Source organism: Ictidomys tridecemlineatus, unplaced genomic scaffold (assembly GCF_052094955.1).
Source record: "Ictidomys tridecemlineatus isolate mIctTri1 unplaced genomic scaffold, mIctTri1.hap1 Scaffold_77, whole genome shotgun sequence".
Lineage (NCBI taxonomy): Eukaryota > Metazoa > Chordata > Mammalia > Rodentia > Sciuridae > Ictidomys > Ictidomys tridecemlineatus.
Genome location: NW_027525652.1, coordinates 420,837 through 446,663, shown reverse-complemented (window position 1 = coordinate 446,663; position 25,827 = coordinate 420,837). Strand labels below are relative to the sequence as shown.

At 37.3% G+C, this 25,827-nt stretch overlaps 1 protein-coding gene and 1 pseudogene across 5 annotated transcripts in view; one reads left to right on the top strand and one right to left on the bottom strand.

Moving 5' to 3' along the window:
- Window positions 1-24,280, bottom strand: part of LOC144374595 (uncharacterized) — a 113,233-nt gene extending 88,953 nt beyond the window's left edge. For 2 of the 5 annotated variants that reach the window (XR_013433957.1, XM_078037368.1), the window contains exon 1: window positions 23,690-24,280. Coding sequence is in view for 3 of the 5 variants with exons in the window: in XM_078037368.1 (XP_077893494.1) it covers window positions 23,690-23,851 (162 nt within the window). In the remaining 2 variants the exon portion in view is untranslated. The remainder of the gene's footprint in view (window positions 1-23,689) is intronic. The other 3 variants (XR_013433956.1, XM_078037367.1, XM_078037366.1) reach the window with 3 other exon arrangements.
- LOC144374600 (transmembrane 9 superfamily member 3-like) lies at window positions 13,527-15,402 on the top strand (annotated as a pseudogene).
- Window positions 24,281-25,827: the final 1,547 nt, after the last annotated feature.

The following is a 25,827-nucleotide window of genomic DNA, read 5'->3' as shown; positions in this document are numbered from 1 at the left end:
AAGATTTATGCTGAGGGAAAAAATAGAAACAATCCTAAAAGTTATCCTACACTGTAGAGTTCCATTTATATAATGTTTTCGAAGTGACAGATTTATAGAGATGGACAATAGATTAGTGGTTGTCAATGGATATGGTGAGGGGATGGTTATAGCTATGTAAAAGCCACAGGAGAGATCTCTGTGACTAGAGAAATATTCTGTATCTTAACTGCATCATGTTGTGGTTTAGATATTACGTGGTCCCCCAAAACTCATGTGAGATAATGCAAGAAACTTTAAAGGTGAAATGATTATGTTATGAGAGCCTTAACTTAATCAGTGCATTAATCCACTTGAATGCATTAACTGGGTGGTAACTAGGCAGGTAGAGTATGACTGGAGCAAGTGAGTCATTGTGGGAGGCATTTGGGGAATATATTTTATCCCTAGAAAGTGGAACTGCTTTCTGCTTCCTGATGGCCATGTCCTGAGCTACTTTCCTCCACCATACTTTTCTGCCATTTCTATTGGGCCCAGAGCAATAGAAATGGCTCTCTATAGACCGAGACCTCTAAAGTTCTAAAGGTGAAGTTATATTTAGGGTTTTAAAGCCATGAGCTCCAAATACACTTTGTTCTTGTCAGGATTTTTTGGTTACAATATAGAAAAACTGATTAAAACAAATGTCAATATTCAGGTTGTGATATTGTACTACAGTCTGACAAGATGTTACTATAGTGGTGAGTGGATAAAGGATAGATAAGATCTATTATGCATTAGCTTTATAATTGAATATTGCTGTTGGTTAGATGTGAGGAGTCCTGAAAATGCTCATGTGCAAGACAATGCAAGGTTTAGAGGTGAAATAATGGATTATGAGAGTCTTAACCAAATTGGTGAATTAATCCCCCAATAGGGAATAACTGGGTGGTAACTAAATACAGGTGGAGTATGACTGGAGGAGGTAGATCATTGGGGTATGCCTTTAGGACATGTATTTTGTCCCTGATGAGTACACTTTTTCTTACTCTGCTTCCTGGTTGGATGTCCTGAACCGCTTTCTTCTGCCATAACCTTCTGCCATGGTATTCTTACATCTGACCCAGAACAATAAAGTTGGCCATTTGAAATCTTTGAAACCATGAGTGCCAAATAAACTTTTTCTCCTCTAAAATTGTTCTTGGCAGATATTTTGATCACAGCAGCAAAAAAGCTGACTAAAACAAATGTATGCTACTATTATCTCAAAATAAGTAGCTTAATGAATGAAAAGTCATGATTTTTAAGGAATATAAATAATAAATAGAAGTGTCGGGCTAGGGATGTTGCTCAATGGTACATACTTGCCTAGAATATGTGAGACCTTGCACTATATCCACAGCACTGCAAAACTAAAACAAAATTAAATTAAAATGCCTTGATTTTTCTCAAATACAGACACCATTTATCATGGAACTTAAGATTAGTGAAAATATACTTTCATAAATTTCCTAAAGTTCACAATCTAATGACTAGAGGTAGTTTGTCCTGAAATAAGCTACATTTATATCATAGACCATAGGAATATACTTTTCTAATTTGGTTACAAGAAGAAATTCCTTGTAACACATTTATATATATATAAATAATCACCATCCATGTATATGTTTTACCAATGATGTGCTATTTATACATAAATAAGGAGGTAATCACAGACTTGTATCTGAAATTTCAGCAGAGTTATTAAAATACTGTTGACAAAATTCATAGCAAAAACTTGATATTTAGTAGAACAAGGTAAAATTAGAAAAGTGAAGGTACATTGTGCTTCTCTTTCTTCTATAGGGTTCAAAATACATTTATTTTTTCATTTCCTAGAGAATATTTTAGCAAGGCTAGCTATTGAATGTTTCATCTACTAATATTTAGAGACAGAAAATATAATTTTTGCCTGAGTATTGCTATATGGGAAAAAGATATTGCTATTTTACAGGGCTTTTTATAAATATGCTATTGCTAGTTTTTAGCAATAGCTATTTGTAACTAATAAAACCTATAGCATCCTTATAGTTTGCAACAAAACATTACCAACATCTTATTGACTAAAGGGGCTGCTCCATGATTATATATAACTGAAACAAATTGTAAACCAATAATGGAGACATGAAAGCCAGCTGGATTTATAAGGAATTATTTCCAATGTGCAAAAACATAGTTAATACAACATGAAGGACTGGTGGGGAATACCAAGTGATAGATAATACAGACATTTTTCCTCACATGTACCCCTCCTCCCAAAAAAACAAATCTAATTTCATTTGTATTCCAAAGAAATTTTCAGAAAGAAAAAGCAAAATTGCCAATTTGACAGAAAGCATTTATCCAAAAAAAATATTATAGACATCTGCACAATGCAAAACAAAAATGATTTGGCTGCAACCAGAATTTATTTTGTTATCACTGGAAACTTTGTCTTTGGCAAAATTATCAGGTTTTTTTAATCAAATGTCCTCTAAAATATGGCTGTTTTATATGATAGGCTATTGTTACTTTCTGGCTAAGCATGATGAACTAAGAACATTTATCATATGGAACATTAAAAACCAAGAAAAGGGACCAGAGGGCACATCTCAGTGATGGAGTACTTGCCTGGCACACGTGAGATTCTGTGTTTGATCCCCAGCAATTGTGCACGTGTGTGTGTGTGTGTGTGTGTGTGTGTGTATTCATATATATACCACAGAGGAGAGAACTACAGATTTCCGTGACTTCGGGGTTACATCCTGATAAACCCATTGTGAAATTAAAATAATTGAAGAAAAAAATGCATTTAATATACTCAATCTAATGAACACCATAGCTTAGAAATGCAGTGTAAGCTGGAACAAAGTGTAAGCTGGGGCATCCACAGTTTACCCTTGTGATTGTGTGGTTGACTGAGAGTTATAGCTTGCTGCTTCTACCTACAGGATAGTATTGCATTGCATATTTCTAACCTGGACATGATAAAATTTCAGAATTCAAAGTATTCTCAAAATATTACATATTCCATTTATACCCCATAAAGGTAACCTGGAAAAATTATAATCCTTCTTCCACTTTCAAATAATGTCCCTTTCACAATTTTTATACTATTGTTTTTTAAATGTCAATGATTGACTTTCAGGGTTAATAAGCATAATTTTTAAAAAATCTATTATAATTTGTTAATCAATCTCTAAATACGTATACAAAACCTAATTTTCATGCTCTATGGAATAATTTCCAAAATAGGTGTAAATACAACAAAAGCTTAATAGTTAATAGAGGAGAATAATCATTTCCAAATTATACATTCACGTAAACTTAAGATATAATTATTTTCATAATATTTAAAATAACCAAAAGTTATTTTTCTTCCTGCTTTTGACCCTTCATTCACTCAATCAAAAAAGAATTTTGTATGCCTTTAGTTCAGACACTGCCTTGTATTTGGAGAAACCTATGGTTTCCAAAATCCCCTTGATCTAGTCCTAAAGAAGACCAAGTGTCGTTTTTCTGTAATGTTACAGGAAAAGTAAAGTCACTTAGAATAGGCTCTCGGCAGGTGAGCACATCATTTTTCAGCTGATTTTTACTATCTTCTAAGCAAATATTTCACCTAACTATAATGTATGCACAACCTATGGCTTAGTGGAAGAAACGATATAATGAAGTAAAATGTCATTTATGAAGTACAACTTTCTACTTACTGTCTAGAAGACAAAGGCCCAATTGGAAGTTTAAAAATGCTGAACAATAACTAAGTTTTCATACTGAAAGATAAGACCTGAATACTGAAAATCACTCTTTCTATGGAAACTGCACAAAGAACAAAGCTTGCACATACAGGAAGAAATCAAGACTAATTTTACCTTCTATAGAGAAAGGATGTGGGGTTTGGGTAGAATTTCCAAATCCTACACAAAGAAAGTATGTGTTCAGATAAGTATAACTCCTGGCAGAGCCAATTTAATCAACCATTCTTCCTAAGATGTTTATGTGACTTCTGAGAAAGAGGGAACTTTTCTAACAAAGAATACATTGCTTCCACTCTGAGTAGCACCAGTTTGTCAAATCCTGATGTGCCATGGAGGACAGGCACGGACTAAGACCACTACAAAGGGAAGGAGAAGAAAAAGAGGAACATTGATGATCAAGCAGTTAGTTGTTCACAGCAGTGATTTAAAAAAAAAATCCCCTTCTACATCTAAGCAATGGGATGAGTCGTCTCCTAAGGATGCACAACAAAACTGCAGAAAATCATTTACCTTGAAACAAACAAAAAAAGAGGATCATTCATTTCAAAACAAAACTGTAGTGCACAGCATTCTACTACAAAATTCAAATAACCATGTAAGCATTAAAGAAGATTTCTTTGCACAATAGGAAGAAAAAAATATTAGCTAGAGAGTTCCACTTCTGGCCTACAAAGTATAAACATGTATTAAAGGCAAGAGAACTCTGAGGGCAAGAAAAATTAAAAAGCAGAGACCAGCAATATTTGACAAGAGCTTAATTCCTTAATCCAGTTCCTGTAAGATTCCATTTAGATTTCCATATGAGCCATAAACAGCCTTGGAAATGGTTTTCAAAAATCATTAGGTCTACAAAATTTATGTACAGCACACAAAATTTGCATTGACCAAATCCTCATTTAACAATTCTCATTTACTTCTTTAATCCTGCCTAACCAATTTTAATATCTATAATTTGCACATTGTGAAAGAACATTCACATATACTTTACATGCCTATGCACAGTAAATTCATAGTGTTTTACTAGTTGTGTTTATGAACAATATTAATAAAGCTATGATGTGTGTGAGCATATATATGTATATGTAGATGTATTCCTGAACATACATATGCTAATTATCAGACATTGTATATAAATACAGTGTAAAATATTACATACATATACAAAATATTCATAGTTATGTCTACTTATGATTTTCTATAGAAATGCACATATAAAACTTGCATGCCAGTACACACTACATGTACATATATGTACATATATATTATACAGAGAGAGAGTGAGTCTATGCCCATTGAATAAGATAGAAATATTTATTTCTTTAAGATGTCCATCACGATTCTAAATAGGCACTAAGGATGTCATCATGGCAACATAAATATTTAAATTGTCACACTGTGATTTACAGCTATAGATGTTTATTCTTCTGCCTCCCTATTGTTTATATATTGTAAGTAAATTTTGTTTTACTTATACATGACCTCTTCCAATATTAGATAATAAAAACATTAAAACAAATTTTAAATAATCAAATAGCATTTTGAAAAGGTATAATTATTTTTTCTAGATCAATTTTTCCTCTTTTGCTCCACTGTGAACAGATCAGATGTGTCACCAGGAAAAAAAAAACTTTAGCCAGATGAATCTCGACCTGCTATCATGAGAGGATCTAAGGTCAATTTCATTTATGTCAAAATTGTTTATAATTTAAACTTACATAGTGGAAAGTCAATAGAGTAGATTGACAAATCACAAAAGAATTGAATAGATATACAAAAGAACTTACCATTGAAGGAAAATGTAAAATATATATTTTTTGCATTATTTAGGTACATTTAGAATATTAAAATATTAATCTAGAGAGGCAGATTTTAAGAGTAATACTTACCCAATTGACATTATTGGATTAACAGGGGAAGATTAAAATTTCTTTACAACATTTATTGATAGCATTTTAAAAATCATTATGGCTACATAGAGCTACCAATTGTAAGCAGGAGGAATATATAGCATTTAAATAATTACCTTGGGCTTAGATAATATTCTAAATATCTTAATTTCATTAACTCATTTAATTTTCAAAACAACTTTGTTAAATAGGTGTCATGTTTCAAAACCCTTTGAAAACGATAAATTTGTGTCATAAATATGTGTGTTTATGTTTTGACCCATTTTGAAAATTATAAAATTATGTCACATGAATATGTATGTTTGTGTGTATTTTCTAACTTTACCAGGGAAGCAATTTAATATTTAATTTTAATGTTCAATTTTTGAACCTAATTCATATATATACATATACATAAACCTATATAAAATACATATATTATACACAACCACACACACACACACACACACACACACACACACACACACGAAGTGTGTGAAGTAAGTCTCAACATCCTTTGCAAATTGAGAAACACAAATTAAGATACCATTACATACCTATTAGAATTCCAAACTTTAAAGAAACTGATGAAATATGACACACACACAAATTCATTAATTGTGCATAAGTAGAAAAGAGAATTTCCATATATATAGAAATTATTATAGTGTACAGTGGATAAATTTTGACATGTGTACACATCCATGAGAGCATCTTTCAAATGGCAGGGGGGAAGAGAGCTAAAATAGGGGTGTTATTTACAACCAGTTGTTATATTCAAACATATATCCAAACATAAATATATCATATATATGTTCAGGTATGATTTTCCTGATTTATAAATTTATCATTCTTCTTGAGGTAAGAAGATATGTTCTTGGTCTCTCGCTGTAAACCTGTAAACGTTGTAATGAGCATTCTAAATCAGGGTTAGCTGGAAAATATCTACTAATTCACTCTGGATATGTTTAGTAGTCAACTTAATTATTAACATAGATACATCCATGAAACCATAAATACAGTCAAGATGAAAATCAATCCATCACACCTAAAAGCTTCCTAACATACCTTAAATTTACTCCCTTCCCTTTCTCCTTGCCAACTCATAAAAATTAATGATTGCATTTTATCACATTTTGTTAATTTTTAACTATTTGAAATTCTAATGGGAATGTCTGTAATCTTGTGTTTTTAATATTTAAATTTCCCAAATGACAAAAATATTGAGCATTACTTCAATGGCATTTCTTTCTGTAAAAGTTAAGTTAAATGTCTTGTTGGTAATTGTTCATAATTGACTTTTTGTATGTTTGTAACTATATATAACTTACTATTATGTATGCTATTTTGTTTTATTTCAATGTCTAATTGTGCCTAACTTAAATGCAATTTTATTGTATATTTATCTTGTATCCTGCAATCATAGTAAACTAACTTATTCATTTTTGAAGTATATTTGTGCAATCCATGTAATTTTTCTCCATAAGTGACAATCTTCTGGGCAAATAAAAGTAATTTGAATTCTTTCTTTCTTATGCAAATACCCTTCCTTCCTTCCTTCCTTCCTTTCTTTCTTCCTTCCTTTCTTTCTTCTTTCTTTCCTTCCTTTCTTTTTTGCTTTACTTTCTCAAATAGAAGCTTCAGTAAAACTTCAGTTGCTTCAGTTGAAAACATGTGAAAAAGTGAACATACCTTATTCCTAATTCTAGAAGGAAAGCAGTTAGTGTTTCCTCATTAGGTGTGTGGTTGGCTGTAGGTATTTTTATCATTTGTTTGTTTGTTGGTGGTGCATGTTTTTATTCTTGCTTGTTTGCTTGGAGACAACCTTTATCAAATTGAAAAATGGTTATTCTCAAATTATTAATTTTCTTATCATGAAATATTTTCCTATATTTTAATTAAATGTAATTAATTTTAAAATAAATTAATGTTATGCACATCCTTTCTACTGTAGACATATAATGGTTTTTAAATGCATAATTTACTCCTCCTAAAATGTATTTTGAATCTTAATTCAATTCACATTTTTTAAATTTTTTTGAAAGCTATGGTATAGACTATCTCAGAATATACAAAGTTTATTTTAGGACCACAATATTACCTTCTAGAATATCATCTTTTTAATCTTGATATTCCATGGAAATAAATTTACATGTACTTTGAAATTAATCACGTAAAGACTTTTAACTAATTCTGTGAAGTTTTACTTATATACTGTATATTGGAATTTGGAGTGAATGAGTAATTGAAGAAGATAAAATCACATCTTTGAATGTTCTATATTGCACTTGATTTAAGGGATCATTATAGAAACAGAACTGTCCCTAACAAAGACTTCAGAACCACTTAGCACAGAAATAGCCATCTGACAAACTAAAGGGGAAGAGCTAGATGACAAAAAAAATTCAAAACTTAAGTAATACTGAAAAGCAATCACAAATACTGTCTTCTATACCATGCCCTGGCTCTTCTTTACATTTAATCCAATAAAAAATGCTTAAAATGATCTTACAAAGGAGGATGCCAAGGTTGAAAGAGTCAGAGTGAGGAGAGCCAAGAAGAATAATACTCAAAACTCAGAGCTGACATTTCTAAAATGGGATCTAAAGTCAGAAGTAAAATTATGTTCATGAGTTGGAAGTACACAAAAGTCAAATATCAGGATGAATTAAATGGTTGATTAAAAGTGCAGAGATAAAATGACCTTGTAATTGTACCACTTTTGACTTCCACAAAGAAACATTTCATGCTCTAGCCAACTGGCACATGACCATTGTGAAAATCAACTGTAGGAAGCAAGTGAGTAAGACACAAATATAATAAACAAGCCATGGTGATAAGAGTGAAAAATTAAAAACATGTGTGGACAAAAGAGAATTCGTCCATCCATAGACTGGCAGGATACCTTCTATTTAGGCCCATTTGCACACTTCTGATAAACAACATTTTGGCCAAAGTGTCTTCTGTCTGTCCTTTAAAATCCTTTTATACCTGCCTGCTTTTCCTCTCTGTAATTTAATTGAATTAAAAATAAAATATTTGAGCATCAGTTGTCTGTTTATCCATCTATCTGATGTTGGTCTAAGGGGAGAAAGAATACATATCTCAACAAGAAACTGTGTTCCTTCTAGGAAGTTGAAAAGGAGTGTGGGCAATAACACAAATGGATGTCACAAGGTGAGAAGTGAGATTCTTTACAAGGGCAGTGGAAGGAGAGATTACGTTCAGTTGAAGAGATTTAGAAAAGGCTTTATGAAGCAGGTGACATTTCAGAAACAACCTGAAAACATGTAAGATTTTGGTTAAGTGGAGCAAGGGAAGGGTTATTTTCTAGGTAGCATACAACCTATGAATCTGGTTGAATAATAGATAGGAGCTGGGTGTCAGAAAGGAGTCACCCATATGTGGCCAGGGTTTCACAAGCAGGAGCTAAGAAACTGCCTCAACATCTCTAGTGTCAATTTTATTCATTCCAAACAGAGATTTTGATGCACTTTCTAATGCTTTTTAATTTGTTCCCAACAGCTCTCACATTTGGAAAACTGGGAATCAATCTTATGAAATAATGTTTTATTATTTCTAATAATAACTAGGATGTTCTTTAGGATCACAGAAATCGAAATACTTTTTCTTTGTTGGCATCCTTTGGCTATCATTGGTTTAATAAACTTTCTAGAGCTATGCCTCTTTTACAATGTATCTTTTTGCAGTTCTTTCAAAAATTATTTATGCACATCAAGTAAGACATGAAGCCTTTTCTAAATCTCTTCAACTGCATGTAATTTCATGAAGACTTGACAATTTTCCATGTCAGAATTTAATCTTGCATTTCCTTATGTCATATCCTAAATGAAATATACAAATCATGTGTGTGTCCATGTGCTTATATTGACATGTGCTGTGATTTTCCAAGTCTTAAAGTCATGCATTGTGCTAGATTATTGAAATATTTAGTTATACATTCTAATTCATTTCCCAATTGAAAATATTTTAAGTCAATTAGAAAGTAAATTACATTTACCAGATATAGCTTCATAGGAGATTTTGGAAAGTTCTCTGCTTATAATTTTCTGAAGTATCTAGAGTGCCTCTCTGACTCTATAGAGACACAATCTTCTGTCCCTCCTAATATGAATTAGATAATTCCATTGCTCTGTAGATGTTCTGAAGGCTAAAGACTCTTAATGCTAAATTTATTGAGAGAATAAATCCCATTTTAGCTGTCTTGTCTCTGCCCTTTGGGTGAACAGAGACCAAAGAAATAAGAAGACATGTATTTATTCACAAAGGATACCCTCACATAGGAAATGCTATGTATTCTTGGAATCTTCTTTAGTTAATTGAAGAGATTATTTATTGAGGAAATAATTTATTGAGACCTGGGATTAAATACATAATTGATTTAACATCTCCAGAGTTACTAGCCATGCATGTTGTAAGTGCTACAAATCTAGGAAGCATAACTCACACAATCCTGCTTCAGAATGTGGGCAAATCCAGGGAAGCATCTCTTTCCTTCCTCATCTCAAAATGTTACTCCTGCTGCCAGTTTTTTCACCTGTACCCTCTCATCTGATTTTTTGTCCTTGGCATACAGTTGAGTGGTTTCTCTGCTCTCCTGTATTGCCAAAGCTATTTTGAGCTTTGTGTTCACATTAATTTGAAATACTTGTTGACCTGTTGTTTACCAGATATTGTTAGGGAATAGAGGAGAAACTTTATAGTTTCTTCCTCTTTCCTGTCTTCATTGACACCAGATTTTAACTTTGTATATGTTGTCTCCCATACTTAGAAGTTAAACTTGAAGACCTGAATCAAAGAGCAGATTCTCACTCTGGGAATACATTTTCCTTGATGTTTTTAATTGCTGATTAATTTGGTGAATCACGTAAGAGATGCTACAAGGTTTGGTTGCTGTTGCTTTAAAATGAATTAATAGTTTGATGAAAAATTTCAAACTATAACCCCTGTGACATGAATCTAGAATTGTTAATAATATGTTAGAAAATAACATTCTGAATTATACCTTAACATAATAAAGAAAATACAGCTAATGTCCTGAAAAAAAAGATTTGAGAAGGCAGTTTTGTCATTTTTAGTAATATGGATTTACTAAAATCAACAATTTACTGAAATAATGATATGGAAGTGGCAAATAAAATACACCCATTTCTCTTCCTTTTCATAAAAATGATCAATTGGTTTTGTAACATTTAGAAAATTAAGTAGATGTTTTTGTGATCAGTATACTTTTGGTTTCGTTCTGTTTTCTCTTTCTAAATGAAATCACTTTTTTAAAAGAAAAAAATTAAAATGCCACCTCATGATGGCCATTATGCTTTTTTAACATCAAAATTAAATGGACAATTGTAGAGGTTAACCCCCTTGACTTCTTAATCACTTTTAACATTGACTCCTTCTTCTTGAATAATCTTAAAATCTTAAAATTATTTTCTCTATCATCTCCCAAGATTCTGATAATTTTCTTTAATTCCTACTACACTGATATTCTGTTTAGTATCCTTCAGGTTTTATTTTTCCTCCTCCCTGTAAATATGGGATTTTCTTCTTATGATCCCAGTTAACTTTGTCCTGGAACATTTTAGTCAATCCTATAACTTCAACTACTGTCTGTTCAGCAATGAGCTTCAAATCTTTGTTTGCCTATCAGATCTCTCTCTTGAGCTACAGTCAATATGTCCATATACTTTATACATTATCCATCTCTAAATCAATAGATTCCCAGGTACACTCAGAATTTTTCCTATCTTATTTCTGAACCTAACCCTTCAACACACTGTAATATGGTCACCTTCTACCCAAAAGGCTGAGTCAGAACCTGGGCAGTCAACTTGAACATTTCTATCTTTTCCAACCCACATTCAAACTTTGACCCAGTCCTATTGATCCAACCTCTTTAAGTATCTCCCATACCAACCCTGCTCTCTCTGCTCTTACCACTACTATTTCAATTCAGGCATTTATCATTTTTACGTGAAGTACACAGTAAACTCCTAACAGATCCCCTAAGTTCATTCTGAAAATTATCTATCCACTAACCACACTGATCCTAAATCTTTTATTTTCAACACAGTGACTGCAAAGAAATCATATAACAATTTCATCTAAGAGTTGGGGGGGTATGGTAAAAGGAGGGTGACATCTTTAATTAAATAAATCATTCACCATAGAGTAACTGGGAAAATATTATCGACAAAATCATAATTGTTTTATAATGTTTATTTAGAATTGTCAAAATCTTTTAAAGGAGGCCATATTCTTTTTGTGAATATTGAACAAGAGTATGTGGTGTAAAGAAAGAAAGAGGAAAGGAAAAAGAAAAGCTAAGAAGCAATTCTGAATAAAATCCAGTGGGTTCACGTTATCCTTAGAATAAAGAGTCATTATGGCCCCGGTTTGTCTGCCACAGCATCTCATCAATGATTACTAAACAGAAATGCTATATAGAATGAAAAGTGAGAAACTGCTATATGAAATCTTAATGACTTTTCACATGCTTTGAACACACTTGAAATACCAATTATACCCCCCATGAAGATACTGCAACACACACACACACACACACACACACACACCCTCTGATTCCTATTTTCTTTTCCTTCAAACAAAGAAACTCTTACAGTTGCCTTACAAAATCTCCTTTGCCAAAGTCAATTTTGAAGCTAAATAAAATGCCTCTAGCCTTTGTTTGCAATTTTATATGTTGTGTGAATACCTCTATTATATTACTTATCACAGTGTAAAGAAATGCATGGTTTGTGCATCTCTATTTCCCATGTACAATGAACTTCCTGGGGATAAAAATCAATTTTTTTTATCTTAGTAACCCCAACATCAAGCCTGACATGTGAATAAATGTTTTCTAAAAACTTGGACTTTTAAAAAAGTTTAGTAAATAAGAGGCAAAAACAAATTCCTTAATTCCTTACCTTAGACAAATAAGCTTAGATTTGTTCCTGATGGATATACAATTAAAAAATACCAAGAACTTTGAAGAATTACAATAATGATATATTGATGACCACTCTGAAAATCTGCTTTAAAATGTCTGTTTGTCTGCTTTCCTTATCTATCTTCTATTATGCTAAAGAACTGCACAGGGAGCTGAAGAAATGAAAACAGCCTTTATTTAATGCTCACATGCTTTGCACATACTGAAAACCATCCAGTCTGAAAACCAGTCTTTGCACATATAGTAATTGTGTGACAGATGGTCTCTGGCTTGTCACACAATTACTATATACACAGTATGGAACTAGAATCCAAAGTAAGCTAATAGATCGCAGCCAACTACACAATCAGGGAAAGACTCCCCATCAGGTCTTGTGATGAATGCTTCCTATCCTTGATCAGCTCCTGGGCACTGTGGGGCACTAGGATCCAACAGTCTGTCAATCAGGGCGCATGGTCCAGTCTTCAGTCTTTTGTCAACCCCTCCCTCTACAGCATTCTTAAAATTACTTCCTTGACTCCACTCAACTCATTACTTCTTCATTTACTTTTTATTTCACCTATTTGAAAGAAATTTATTTATATATTCTTTCAAAAAATATAGTCACCTTTGGCAAGCTCTATGCCTGGTGTGTGGGAGATTCAAATTGAGAACAAGTGATATCCTTGTCCCTATGAATTTTTTATCTTTTGGGGGTGGGATAAGCATTTTTCAAAAACTCACTTAAATCTGCACAATGCTGTTGTGGCTGAGTCAGAGAAAGAGGCTGGCAGGATCAGGAGGGCGGCACAGGAGCTGTTAAGGCAGGGGCATCAGCAGAGCAGCTGGGCCCAGGCCTTGAGTCTGCCAGTGTCCTGTGGATGCGAATCACTGCCGCACAAACACCAAAGGCAGAGCAATTGATGGGCCAGTCAGGCATGAGCGCTCAGGATGAGGCCTCTGCAGGGCGCTCCTGGCCTGTCAGCTTCTGCTGCACTGCTGCTGCTGCTGCCCAGGGCCCAGGCAGAGGAGCATCAACACATGTTCCCAGCAGAGGCTCCATATGGTAGTCTTTTAGGCCACTTCTGACCTTAAAGTCTCCAGTTTCCCAGTGGAAGGCCTGGCCCCAAAACAATCTCTTGCATTTGGTCTAAAGTTGATCGGTGGTTTAATTGCATTTTCACATTCAAGATTGGATGTTAAGAATTCTAGGAGTGGCTTTCACTTAGGACTGGATGGTTTTCAGAATGGTGAACTGGAGCAAGGCAGGAAAGTCAGTTTCAAGATACAGAAGAAGTTGTCTTATGGATGAAAACTGCTGGACCCTTCCAAAATTGCCTCGAAACATATAAGTACTTTTCACTTCTAATCTGTGTGGGGTCAAAAAAAGTAACAGTCATTACCATGAAGCTCTAGGAGAAACATTTCAAGGAGTTGAAATGGAATTTAGTGGTCTAGATATTAAATTTAAAGATGATGTGATGCCAGCCAGTTACTGTGAAATTGATTTTGATAAAGAAAAGAGATGCCTTTGTTTATGCTATCAAAATTCACTACTGGTACCAGATGCACATAGTTGATTTAGCAATATGGGGTATTATTGGTGAAGCAGATGAAAATGTACAAGTTTGTTATCTTTGGACCTACAAAAAGCTTGAAATAGATTTTAATGGAAATTTAATTGTTGGAGGAAATGTGAAACTGTTCCCAATACCAAAATACAGATGTCATATTTGGTAAAATGGAAAAATTCAGATGTAAAATTTGAAGAACGATTGCACAAATATCTTGTGATCCATCCTTTTTTCAACAGGGGATTCATTGGTTTTTAATTTTCAACTCCTTCAGGATGGTGATCTTCTTGATAGGCTTAGTTTCAATGATTTTAATGAGAACTTAAGGAAAGATTATGTCTGGTTCAGTAATGAAGAAATGGCTGACATGGATAGACTTAGGAGATGGATATGGATAGAAACAGGTGCATGGAGATGTATTTAGATCATCAAGACACCAGCTAATATTTTCCTCTCTACTTGGTTCTGGATTTCAGATATTTCCTGTGTTTCTCATTGTTATTATTATTGCAATGATAGAAGATTTATATATTTTTCTATGCTGCTACATCACCAATGAATGATTATTTTGGAAGAAGTCTGTATGCTAGACAAGGAGAAAGGAGATGGGTAAAACAGATGTTCACTGGGGCATTCCTTATCCCAGCTTCAGTGTGCTGCAGGCCTTCTTCAATTTTATATTTATTTGTTACCATGCTTCAAGAGCCATTCCTTTTGGAACAAAAATCTAAATCTTATTGGTATAATACTTGGCTGAAATTTGTTAGGTCAGCCCAACTTCCTTTGTTGTGCCAATGCTGTGCCTTGTCCTATACTGGAGAAAAAATATTTTATGTAGCCTGCAGTTATTGTTTGCCTGGGAAGTATTTTACCTTTTGGCTCTATCTTTATTGAAATGTATTTCATTTTCACATCTATTATGTCTATGACTTCATAATGCTGGTTCTGGCCATCCTTTGCATTGTTACCATCTATGTGATATTGTGTGCACATACTTCTTGCTAAATGGGATTATAGGTGGCAGTGGACAAGTTTTCTCTCTGCTGAATCAACTTCAATCCCTGTTTACACGTATTCGTTTTACTAATATTTTTTTTTGAAACAAAGATGTATGGCTTACTTCAAACATCATTTTACTTTGGATATATGGTGGTATTTAGCACAGCCTTGGGGTAATGTGTGGAGCACTTGTTTACATGGGAACAAGGGCCTTTGTCAAAAAAAAAATCTATACTAATGTGTAAATTGACTAGAGACACAAGAAAACCTGGAAATTTGGATCAATTTCTCTTTTATATGGGTAGAAGTCAGTGCTGTTTTCATCTAAACCCTGAAAGGAACTGAGAAAGGGAAATGGCCTTCCTGATAATAGGTGGCTCGTCCATGATCTCCACAAGTCAACAAAAGCACTCCTAATAGAACAAAAACCTCAGGCAGGACCACATGGTGGTCATATCAAAAACTGACTCTGAGGCAACAGAAATTACGGAGCCAACCTTTTTCTTACCAGGCATTACCTACCCCAGGTTTGCCCAGAACAAGGGGAAATGGCCATTTAGCGAGCAACCTCTTTACCAACATGGACTGTGACTCTCCAGTAATCTTCCCACCCCTGAGACAAAAGTACAAAAGTGATTGAAGATGCTCAATCACCAAGCTGCCTCACTTCTTGCCCCTGTCCTGACTCACATCGTGGAGTCATTGAATAAAAGACAGAATCTTCTAAGGGTCACTGCTCCATGTTTCTTTCTGAAATGCTTCTGTGTGGCTGTGGAGCCACCAGAAATCTAGGTAAACTGACTCTGACCACAGGTGACAGCCTGGTGAGCTTCAATTGGTGGACATTAGCATCATGATCTTGTTTTTAATGTTATTTGCCTCAGGTCCCAATATCTACTTTAAAATTCAGAACTTTTTTCAGCATCACAGATTACTCTGAACAGGTCTCTACATCCAGCTGCCATTTTGCAAGAGATATGGAAGAAAGAGAAAGAAAGATGTGTGCAATATTCTAAATATGAATTAGCAAAATCCAGATGTGAGGACGTCCATGGATCCCAGGGCCTGCCACTATAACAAAGAGACCAAGGAAAAGACACACAGGGCGGAGAACCTGCAAACCAAGAACTGCACAAAGACATACCAAGTGGTGTATGGGGTGTCTGTCTTAGCCCTTGAGCTTGTGTGCCCTGGTGCTGGTTACTTCCGGAGGAAGGAGGGACTAGGTCTAGGATGCAGCCATGTGGGATGCTGACAAGGTGCTGTTGTTGACTTGGTTCTAGGGTGTTCCACATAATTTTTCACTAAGTTACACTTTTTTTCTCTGTGGTCCCCTCCCCTGCTTTGTACTTTCATTGCCTTCCATTACTGTGACAAATATATGAGGTAATCAGCTTTAAAAGACACAGGTATGTTCTGGCTGACTTTTGCAGGCTTCACTCCGTGGTTGGTTGCCCTGTTGTTCTTGGACCTGGGGTGAAACCACATATCTACCTGGCAGTGCATGCTGGCAAGTGACTCACTTAATGGTGGCTGGGAAGCAGAGAGTGGGAAATTAAGAGACCAGGATTCCTCAGTCCCATGAAAGGAGGCCCTTAACAGGAAGCTCCCCACTAGCCTCCCCCTTAAAGATCCCACTTCCTCCCAATAGCACCTGTGGCTGTGATCAAAGCTTTCTCACCTGGGCCTGTAGGGATCATTCCAGATTCAAACTTTAGTAGTGGCAGTGCTTCATTTAAAAAGGAAAGGATTGGAAGTATAGCCTCCACTGGTCTTTTCCTACAGATAGAAATCTAGAGGTGGAGAAGCCAAGAGCCCACTGGGGTCATCCCAGGCACCAGGAGAGGCCACAGCTTGACCAGGGAGGCCAGAGCAATGGAGGCATAGAGTGGAGGCCAGGTTCTGGATGCACTGGAAGTAAGAACCAGCACAGCTGCTGACTACTGAATGGAGCATAAAAAAAGATAAGATGGCAGCGGGGTGGAGCTCAGGGGCACAGTACTTGCCTGGCATATGTGAGGCCCTGGATTCTATCCCTTGCAGAACAAGAGAATTTTTTTTGAAGAAATAAATAGGAGACACAAGGTCAGGCTTCTGTTTCTCCTTCCTTTGTTGCACAACCAGACAATACAAAACTCTTTCAGCCTAGGATGTTATTGGTCACCACTGGGGAAAAACAGCAAAATGCAGGGAGATGTCAGAGAAATCTGCTTTGCAGCAATAACAGCCCCAGTTCCCCTGGCCTTCATTCTTGTCCCTGACAGGGGACTGTAACTTTGTTTCTGTTATCCCATTAGCTGAGGATGCCTGGCCAGGGCCCAGCAGGCAGCATTTACCTGGTCCAGGGAAACTGTCAGTCTAGACCCCAGAAGAGTCCTGGTTCCCCTGTGTCACCAGATCACCCACTGGGAAGGTGCTCTTGGAAGGAAGGCTGTCTGAAGCTTCAGTTGTTACAGGGTGGGGACTGGGGAGTCTGTAGCCACCTGCCCTGGGAGTGAGGGAACTGATCCCAGTGACAAATGCAGATGCCTCCTCCCCCAACTCACATGGTTAGTTGATTGGTGAGACCAGAAATCTGCTGCTTTGGGAAAAGGGGGAAAGTGAAAAAGTTTGCTTTAAGAAACTGCTGATTCCCAGTTATCTTATTTGTTAAGAAAAGGGGATTTACTTTTCCATGTACTTCTGCATTTAAATCTACATTCAGAGCCAAAGAAAAGAGTAGCTCAGATAGGGATATACACCTTGCCTTGACCTTTATCCCAAAAGACTTGCCCCTGAGGTAGAAAATCTCCTGTTAAAGTTAATTTTGCATGAGTCAATGAAGACTAATCCAATAATATTTCTGAAGCATCCTTAGCATCAATATGTAGCCTGTGCTTCATGACGCTTTCCTTACACAATCTCTCTTACTTGCAGGTCACCTGGCAGAATTCCTTATCTTTATTCACCAGATCCACATTTTAGAGTTGTAGTTAGTTTTGCATTCACTCACACAACCATTTATACTGTAACCACTATTTATTTGCCAACCACTGTTTCACAGTAGCTTATGATACATCAATAAACAAGAAAAATAGTCACCTGCCTTGTGGGTGCCATTCTGATGAAGAGAAGCAGACAACAAATACAATAAATAATCCAGTAATTCAGTAAAAGTAGATCTATGGGGGTGCAGAGTATCACAAGGGATCTGATGCAGGGGAAGGGACTTACTGTATCATCTTAACATCTTATCATAGGAACACAATCTCCAGAACCTATCTTATATGTCTGCTGAAGAGCAACCTTCACTTTAATTTCATTTAACAGTGTGCCAAAATATATTAGATGAGAATACCAAAAGCCTAGAGAAAATACAGAAGTATTACTGAGCCTATGGAAAATGAAATGAGAGTGCCTAGGATTCTCAGAAGTTATTTATTAATAAATAACTTTTTAATCATGTTTTGTTTACAAAACTTCAGAGAATATGGAAAATATTTTAAATTTGTCGCTGATATATAAAATGTAAAAATTCTATGTATTTATAGAGTACCATGTGATGATTTGATACACCAAATAAGGTACAATGTTTATATCAGGTTAGACACCCACCTCCTTAAACATTTCCCCTTTTTATATGGTGAAAACATGTGGGATCTTTTCTTCCACCTTGTTGAAATATACCATATCTAAATGTTATCAATACTCACCACTTTACTGTGCAATAGCATTCCAGAAAATGTATGCTATTGGTTTTCATTTATTTATTTATTTGCCAATGAGCCTTAATTTTATTTATTTATTTAAATGTGGTTCTGAGTTTATCAATTAAGTCTAAATCCTCAGAGAACTGAGAAGAGTTCTCTTATTTTGACTTTCCAAAAGTATAAGTATGTTAATATATACCTATATTTGTTTCAAAAATATGGAAATGCGTATCTCCTTAACAGATATTAAATTCAGCACAATGGCCTATGGTCAGAGAAATGAAGGAGGTTCTCATTCTCTATTTTGTTTGTATGTTGACATTGAGGACTTTACATGTGTAAACTTAAAATCTGATTAAAATGAGAGATATGCAGTGATATTTTATAAACTAACCAGTGCACACTATGATAGTTAACACCCAGTAAGCTAAATAGTAAGTACTAGTTTTCCCCTCCAAACTCATGAAAGAGTAGAGTTTGAAACCTAGTTTGAATATCCAACTAATTACCTGGGGATTGCCATTAGGAAAAATTCAGACTTCCTTCCCTCTATCAATGTCAAGAAGAAAGCACTTTTTCCTGATTCTACCCACCAGGTATTGGTCTAATGCATCTTCCATGGCATCTCACACAATGGTCCAACCCAACCCCAGCCAGGCTCTCCACCATCCCCAAGTCTTCACCTGTGGTGTCCTCATGCAGGCCAATGTCAAAAGCCAGCTTATCAGTTAGAGACCACCAGATGCAGAGGCAGCACAGATACTAAATCACAGAACCAGAAGTGATTGCTCAATATTTACAGTCATGGTGGAGTCCTGTTCTGACAACTGATTTGATATGTGTCTCTCTCTCTGCTGCTTAGCCTTTTTCTAAAAATCTGGGACCCTCTGAACAAAGCCCAGGTCTTTATTGGCTGAGGCAGAACAGCCTTAGCATAGCATTCATTAGGAGCAATATTTAAAGGAAATGTGTAATTTTTCCCTCATAAAAGACTAAGGAAATGTGCTGTGTCGCAACAAGACAAATAACTGAATATGTGTTTCTACATCTCTCACTTCATGTGATATATTCATGATCCCCAGCTAGAGCACAGTGTGATCTGACAGTGACAACCGGATCCCAAGCAGAAATTGAAAAACTATTCAATTTTATGTTCTACTTCTGTTTTCCCTTCATTTTTTTAACTCTCCGAAATCCATCCAGAATTACTTGGTTTTAGTGTGCAGGATGTTGTTTTACTAAAATGAAGTTTGATTGTGCATGTGTTTCCCTAGGAGGAATTGGTTTCTCTCCAGACTATCATTGCCTCCAACCCCTAGGTTTTCCTAACCATATGGTCATGAAGTTTTGGGTCATTTTTCAGACCAACTCTCAGCACCTTGCTAAGTGCTATAAGGAAGAGGACACAAAATGAATCTGGTATGAGCTTGCAGTACACCACCATCTGCAAAAAGCACACTCACAGCCAGTAATAACAGGACCATGAAGAGGACACACTGTTCTGGGGATTAGGAAAGGCCAGGCCCCTCTCCAAGAGCTCTGAACAATTAAGGCAAAGTCTAGAATATTCCCATCATGGAACAGGGCCTTCCAGCTAAATGGCAGCCAGTGAGTATGTGAAGGCAGGAGATGAACTGATTGGGGGGAAGTCAGCACCATAGGGATATGTCATCTATGTGAGCTGGAGACTCGGAATTTGCCACCGACTATGAAGCACTGGCTCTCATGGTTATAGGAGAAGCTTCAAGGGTCTCCAAGCCTGTACTGAGTAAGCACAGAACTGTGTGTCTGACCTGGAGACAGGCAACTCACAGGGATCCCTGAAATTCACAGGTTTCAGATATAAACTGTGTTAAATGTCTGTTTTTCTCATGTGGGGGCAGGCCCCAAATTCCTTAATAAGACACCTAAAGCACAAGAATCAAAAAATGGGATGAATTCAACCTAAAAAGTTTTTTTTCTCAGCAAGAGAAATAATATGTGAGGAGAATAGGGAGCCTACATCCTGGAAACAAATTTTTACCCCTCACATCAGATAGAGCTCTAATCTCTAGAGTATAGGAAGAACTCAAACATTTAAAACAACAACAAAAATTAAATTAACCAATCAACAAATGGGCCAAGGACCTGAAAAGATACTTCTGAGAAGAGGATATACAATCAATCAACAAATACATGAAAAATGCTCACCATCTCTAGCAAATAGAAAAATGCAAATCAAAACTACTCTAAGATACCATCTCATTTCAATAAGAATAACAGCCATTATGAAGTCAAGCAACAATAAGTGCTGGGGAGGATGTGGGAAAAAAGGTACACTCATGCATTGCTGGTGGAACTGCAAATTGGTGCAGCCAATTTGGAAAGCAGTATGGAGATTCCTTGGAAATCTGGGAATGGAAACACCATTTGACCAAGCTATTCCCCTTCTCGGACTATAGCCAAAAGACCTAAAAAGAGAATACTACAGGGACACAGCCACAATGTTTATAGCAGCACAATTCACAGTAGCTAGACTGTGGAACCAAACTAGATGCCCTTCAATAGATGAATGGATAAAAAAATGTGGCATTTATACACAATGGAATATTACTCAGCACTAAAAATAACAATATCATGGCATTTACAGGGAAATAGTTGACATTAGAGCAGATTATGCTAAGTGAAGTTAGCCAATCCCTAAAAAACAAATGCCGAATGTCTTCTCTGATATAAGGGATGTGACTCAAAATGGGATAGGGAGGAAGAGCATTGAGAAGAAGGTTACCACTAAATAGGAAAGAGAGGTGGAAGGGAAAAAGAGGGAGAAGGGGAATTGCACGGAAGATGGAAGGAGACCCTCATCATTATACAGAATACATGTATGATGTTGCGAGGAGAAAAAAAAAAAGGAAGTATATCACATTAGATGGGGTAGAGAGATTTCAGGGGAGGGGGGAAGGGGGGATAGGAAGGGCAGCAGAATAAAATAGACATTATTGCTGTATGTATATATAGGTGAGTGTATGACCAATGTGAGTCTGCAACCTGTACAATCAGAAAAATGAGAAATTATACCCCATTTGATTCAAATGTACGAATTGTCCAGAGAATTGTACTGTCATGTGTAACTAATAAAACAATGTCTGTTTTTATTACAGAAAAAGTAACAACTTTATATTGCTCTGACTTCCCAGACAAAAACAAGGTGGTGCCTGATGAAATCGTCTGTGAATTTCCTCAACAATATTACAGTCCTCAGCACTGCAGTTATTAACAGACATACCGTCTTCTAAGTTTCACAGTAACATTGAGGTAGATATAGATGCTATGATTATCCTACAAACTTCATTGAGTGCCATGGCAAGGACTTGGCCTATTCACTCTGTACTCCACACCTAGTGTAGTGCCTAGCACACAGACGTTGATCAAGCAAAGTGGTTAAAGGACCCAAAGAAATTTTCAGACACATTTAAGTTTAAAAAAACCAGAAAAGTATCCCAGGTTGTGTGGTGGCAAAAGTGTGCCTGAATCTAGAAGTCAGCACCAACATGCAGAGTAGACTCAACTCTAAGACACCATTAACACCGAAATGCAACAAGTAACCTCAGCTTAGCCACCACCCAGTGTGCAGGAGATAGTAGCTGGCTCAACAGACACCAGTGACCAGATAGCTGTCAGGTCCATAGTGAACTGGGATTCTTTTTCAGTTTTAACTAATTTGTGCTTGGGGATAAATTTTAATGGAATTCATATTAAAATCCCAAAGACAATTCTTCACAGAACTAGAAAAAGCAACCATGAAATTCATGTGGAAAAATAAGATTCAGAATAGCCAAAGCAATACTTAGCAAGAAGAGTGAAGTAAGACACACCATAATAGTATAGCTTAAACTGTACTACAGAGCCACGGTAACAAAAAACAGCATTGCATTGGCACCAAAACAACAGAGAGACCAATGAACGGTACAGAACAGAAGACACAGAGACAAACTCACAAAATACCGTTATATCATACTAGACAAAGGCACCAAAAACATACATTAAATTTAAAAAGTCTATTCAACAAGTGGTGCAGGGAAAATTGTAAAGCCACATAAAACAAAACAGAAAGTAAAGCCCTCTCTCTCACTCTTGACAAAACTCAATTGAAAATGAATCAAAATTTAGGCACTAGAACAGACTACCTGTGCCTAATAGAAGGAAAGGTAGGCCCACATCTTGACTATGACAGCCTAAGACCTGACTTCCTTAAGGAGACTCCTATATTCCAAGAAGTAAATTCAATAATTAATAAACAGGATAGATTCAAACTAAAAAGTATATTCTCAGCAAAGGACACAATCAATAATGTGAAAAGAGAGCCTACAGAATGGGAGAATCTTCCCCACATGCACCTCAGAGCATTAATCCCTAGGATATATGCAGAACTCACAAAACTTAACACCAAAAAAAACGCCAGGGTTGTGGCTCAGTGGTAGAGCACTTGCCTAGTATGTGTGAGGAACCGGGTTTAATTCTCAGTACCGCATATAAACAAAATAAACAGTCCATTAACAACTTAAAAAAATCTTTAAAACGGATTTTATAATTTAAACAACCAATAAGTGAAAATTAATAAAATCATATTTAATAACACTCAAATCAACATCAAATGAATGGAAAGTAAAAGGGCTTTTAAGAGTGGGTATACTCTCTCCCACTTTTCTGCCAAATGATGACTCAACTATTGGGACAGACTTTTTCTGGCTTCTTACCTCCAGAACTGTGGGAAATAATTTTCTATTCTTTATAAATCTCATAATTTTCACTATTGGAAATTAAAATTAACAAATTTCAATATTTAGACTAATTATCTAAAATATAACAATACCTTTGAAACCGGAGTTCGAAGACGAAGCTCCATGGCTTCTGCTGGCAGGTAGGCGCTGCCCGCGAGGGGCAGGGAGGCCTCGGCAGCAGAGAGAAGTCCTAGCTCTTCATGGCGGGCCATTCCACACAGGGCTGCAGCAGACCCCAGCAGATCCTCAACCATTTCTTCTTCTTTCGGCAGTCTCTACAAAGTCGAGGAACCATCTCCGGGAAACAAAGCAGGCTGGAACTTCCTCGGGACTCCGGAGAGGCTCCGGAGAGGCGAGGCGAGGCTCCGGAGAGGCGAGGCGAGGCTCCGGAGAGGCGAGGCGAGGCTCCGGAGAGGCGAGGCGAGGCTCCGGAGAGGCGAGGCGAGGCTCCGGAGAGGCGAGGCGAGGCTCCGGCCAGGCTCCGGCCAGGCTCCGGCCAGGCTCCGGCCAGGCTCCGGCGAGGCGAGGCTCCGGCCAGGCGAGGCTCCGGCCAGGCGAGGCTCCGGCCAGGCGAGGCTCCGGCCAGGCGAGGCTCCGGCCAGGCGAGGCTCCGGCCAGGCGAGGCGAGGCGAGGCTCCGGCCAGGCGAGGCGAGGCGAGGCGAGGCTCCGGCCAGGCGAGGCGAGGCGAGGCGAGGCTCCGGCCAGGGGAGGCTCCGGCGAGGCTCCGGCGAGGCAATCTGGATGGACTGGCAGCTTCTCTTCGCAGAACAGCCTCCAAGGGGTTTATATAGCACTTGGTCCAATGCTATTGGTCCAAACTTATGCTAATTAGGACTTGAAGGAAGTACCACTGCTATTGGTCCAAACTTATGCTAATTAGGACTTGAAAAAAGTACCAATGCTATTGGTCCAAAGTTATGCTGATTGGGTCGGACACATACTAATGCCATTGGTCAGTCTCTTTTTAATATTCATAGTAGATTCATTCATAGAATCAGCCCCAAATTCCCACGCTGACAATGAATGAATGGCCTGGGAAGCGATCAATGGCAAAGCCGCAAAGTGCTTGCCTCTCATTCCCAAAGCCTTGGGTTGGATCCCTGTTCCAAAAAGAAAAATGAAAAACAAATTACAGATAAATCAACATCAGCAAAAAGGAAATAAAAAAACTATCAATACATAAATCTTATTCAAAAACATACCTGCTCTAAATTCTGCAGATCTCTGTCAAGTGTCGCCTTACCCTTTACCTCTTCAAAGCAATTTTTCCCAAAACTTGAGAGTCATGGACCATGTCTTAGTTATCTCTCTTTCGCACCTATGCCAGAGGTGATGTGGATGTGTGGGATGTAATCCTGCTGAGGATCAAGGTCTGATTTGGGGCCAGCTTGGGAAGCATTGCTGGTGATATCAAATAATAGCTATTTATTAAAATTCAAATTCATGCATGAAAAAAATGATATAGAACAAAAATATGGTATGATTAAAGGTCAACAAGAAGCAAATAGGGCTGAGGTTGTGACTCAGTGATAGAACCTTTGTCTCCCACGTGTGAGGCACTGGGTTTGACTCTCAGTACCTTCTATGAACAAATGAATAAAATAAAGGTCCAGAGATACCCACCGGAGCTCAGGCCCTTTCCAGATGCACTGGAGCTGCAGTGGGATGCTCAGGCCCAGCCCAGAATGCTTCTACTCACCTGCAGACACCAACCAGAGCTCATGTACAGTCCAGATCTGCCCCCGCTGACCTGGGCAGGAGGCCAGACACAGGGTAGGCCAGTGTCCATCCCTCAACTGGGAGACCTGCACCGAGCTCAAGTCTGGCCCAGGACCACGTCCCCACACTGGCAGACACCTGTTGGAATTCAGGCTCTGCCCAGATCAGCCTCACAAACCTGTATGGAGCCCAGGAAAGGGTAGGTCCAGGTCCATCCCAACACTGGCTGACCCTCCCCAGAGCTGAGCCTTGGGCCGTGGTGACTGCCTCTGCCCACCAGCAGACCACTGCAGGAGCTCAGATCCAGTCCAGAGTCACCATGAGGACCTGTGAGGACAAAACCAGTGTCCAGGGTTGCCCTGTCCTTCCAGTCATCAAGAGGCTTGCATTGGAATTCAGGCTCTGCCCAGGACCTACTCTGCCCACTGACAGACAGCTGCAGAACTTCAGCCCCAACCAAGATCAGCCTCACTGACAGGCACGGGAGCATAGTCCAAGGTAGACCTGGTA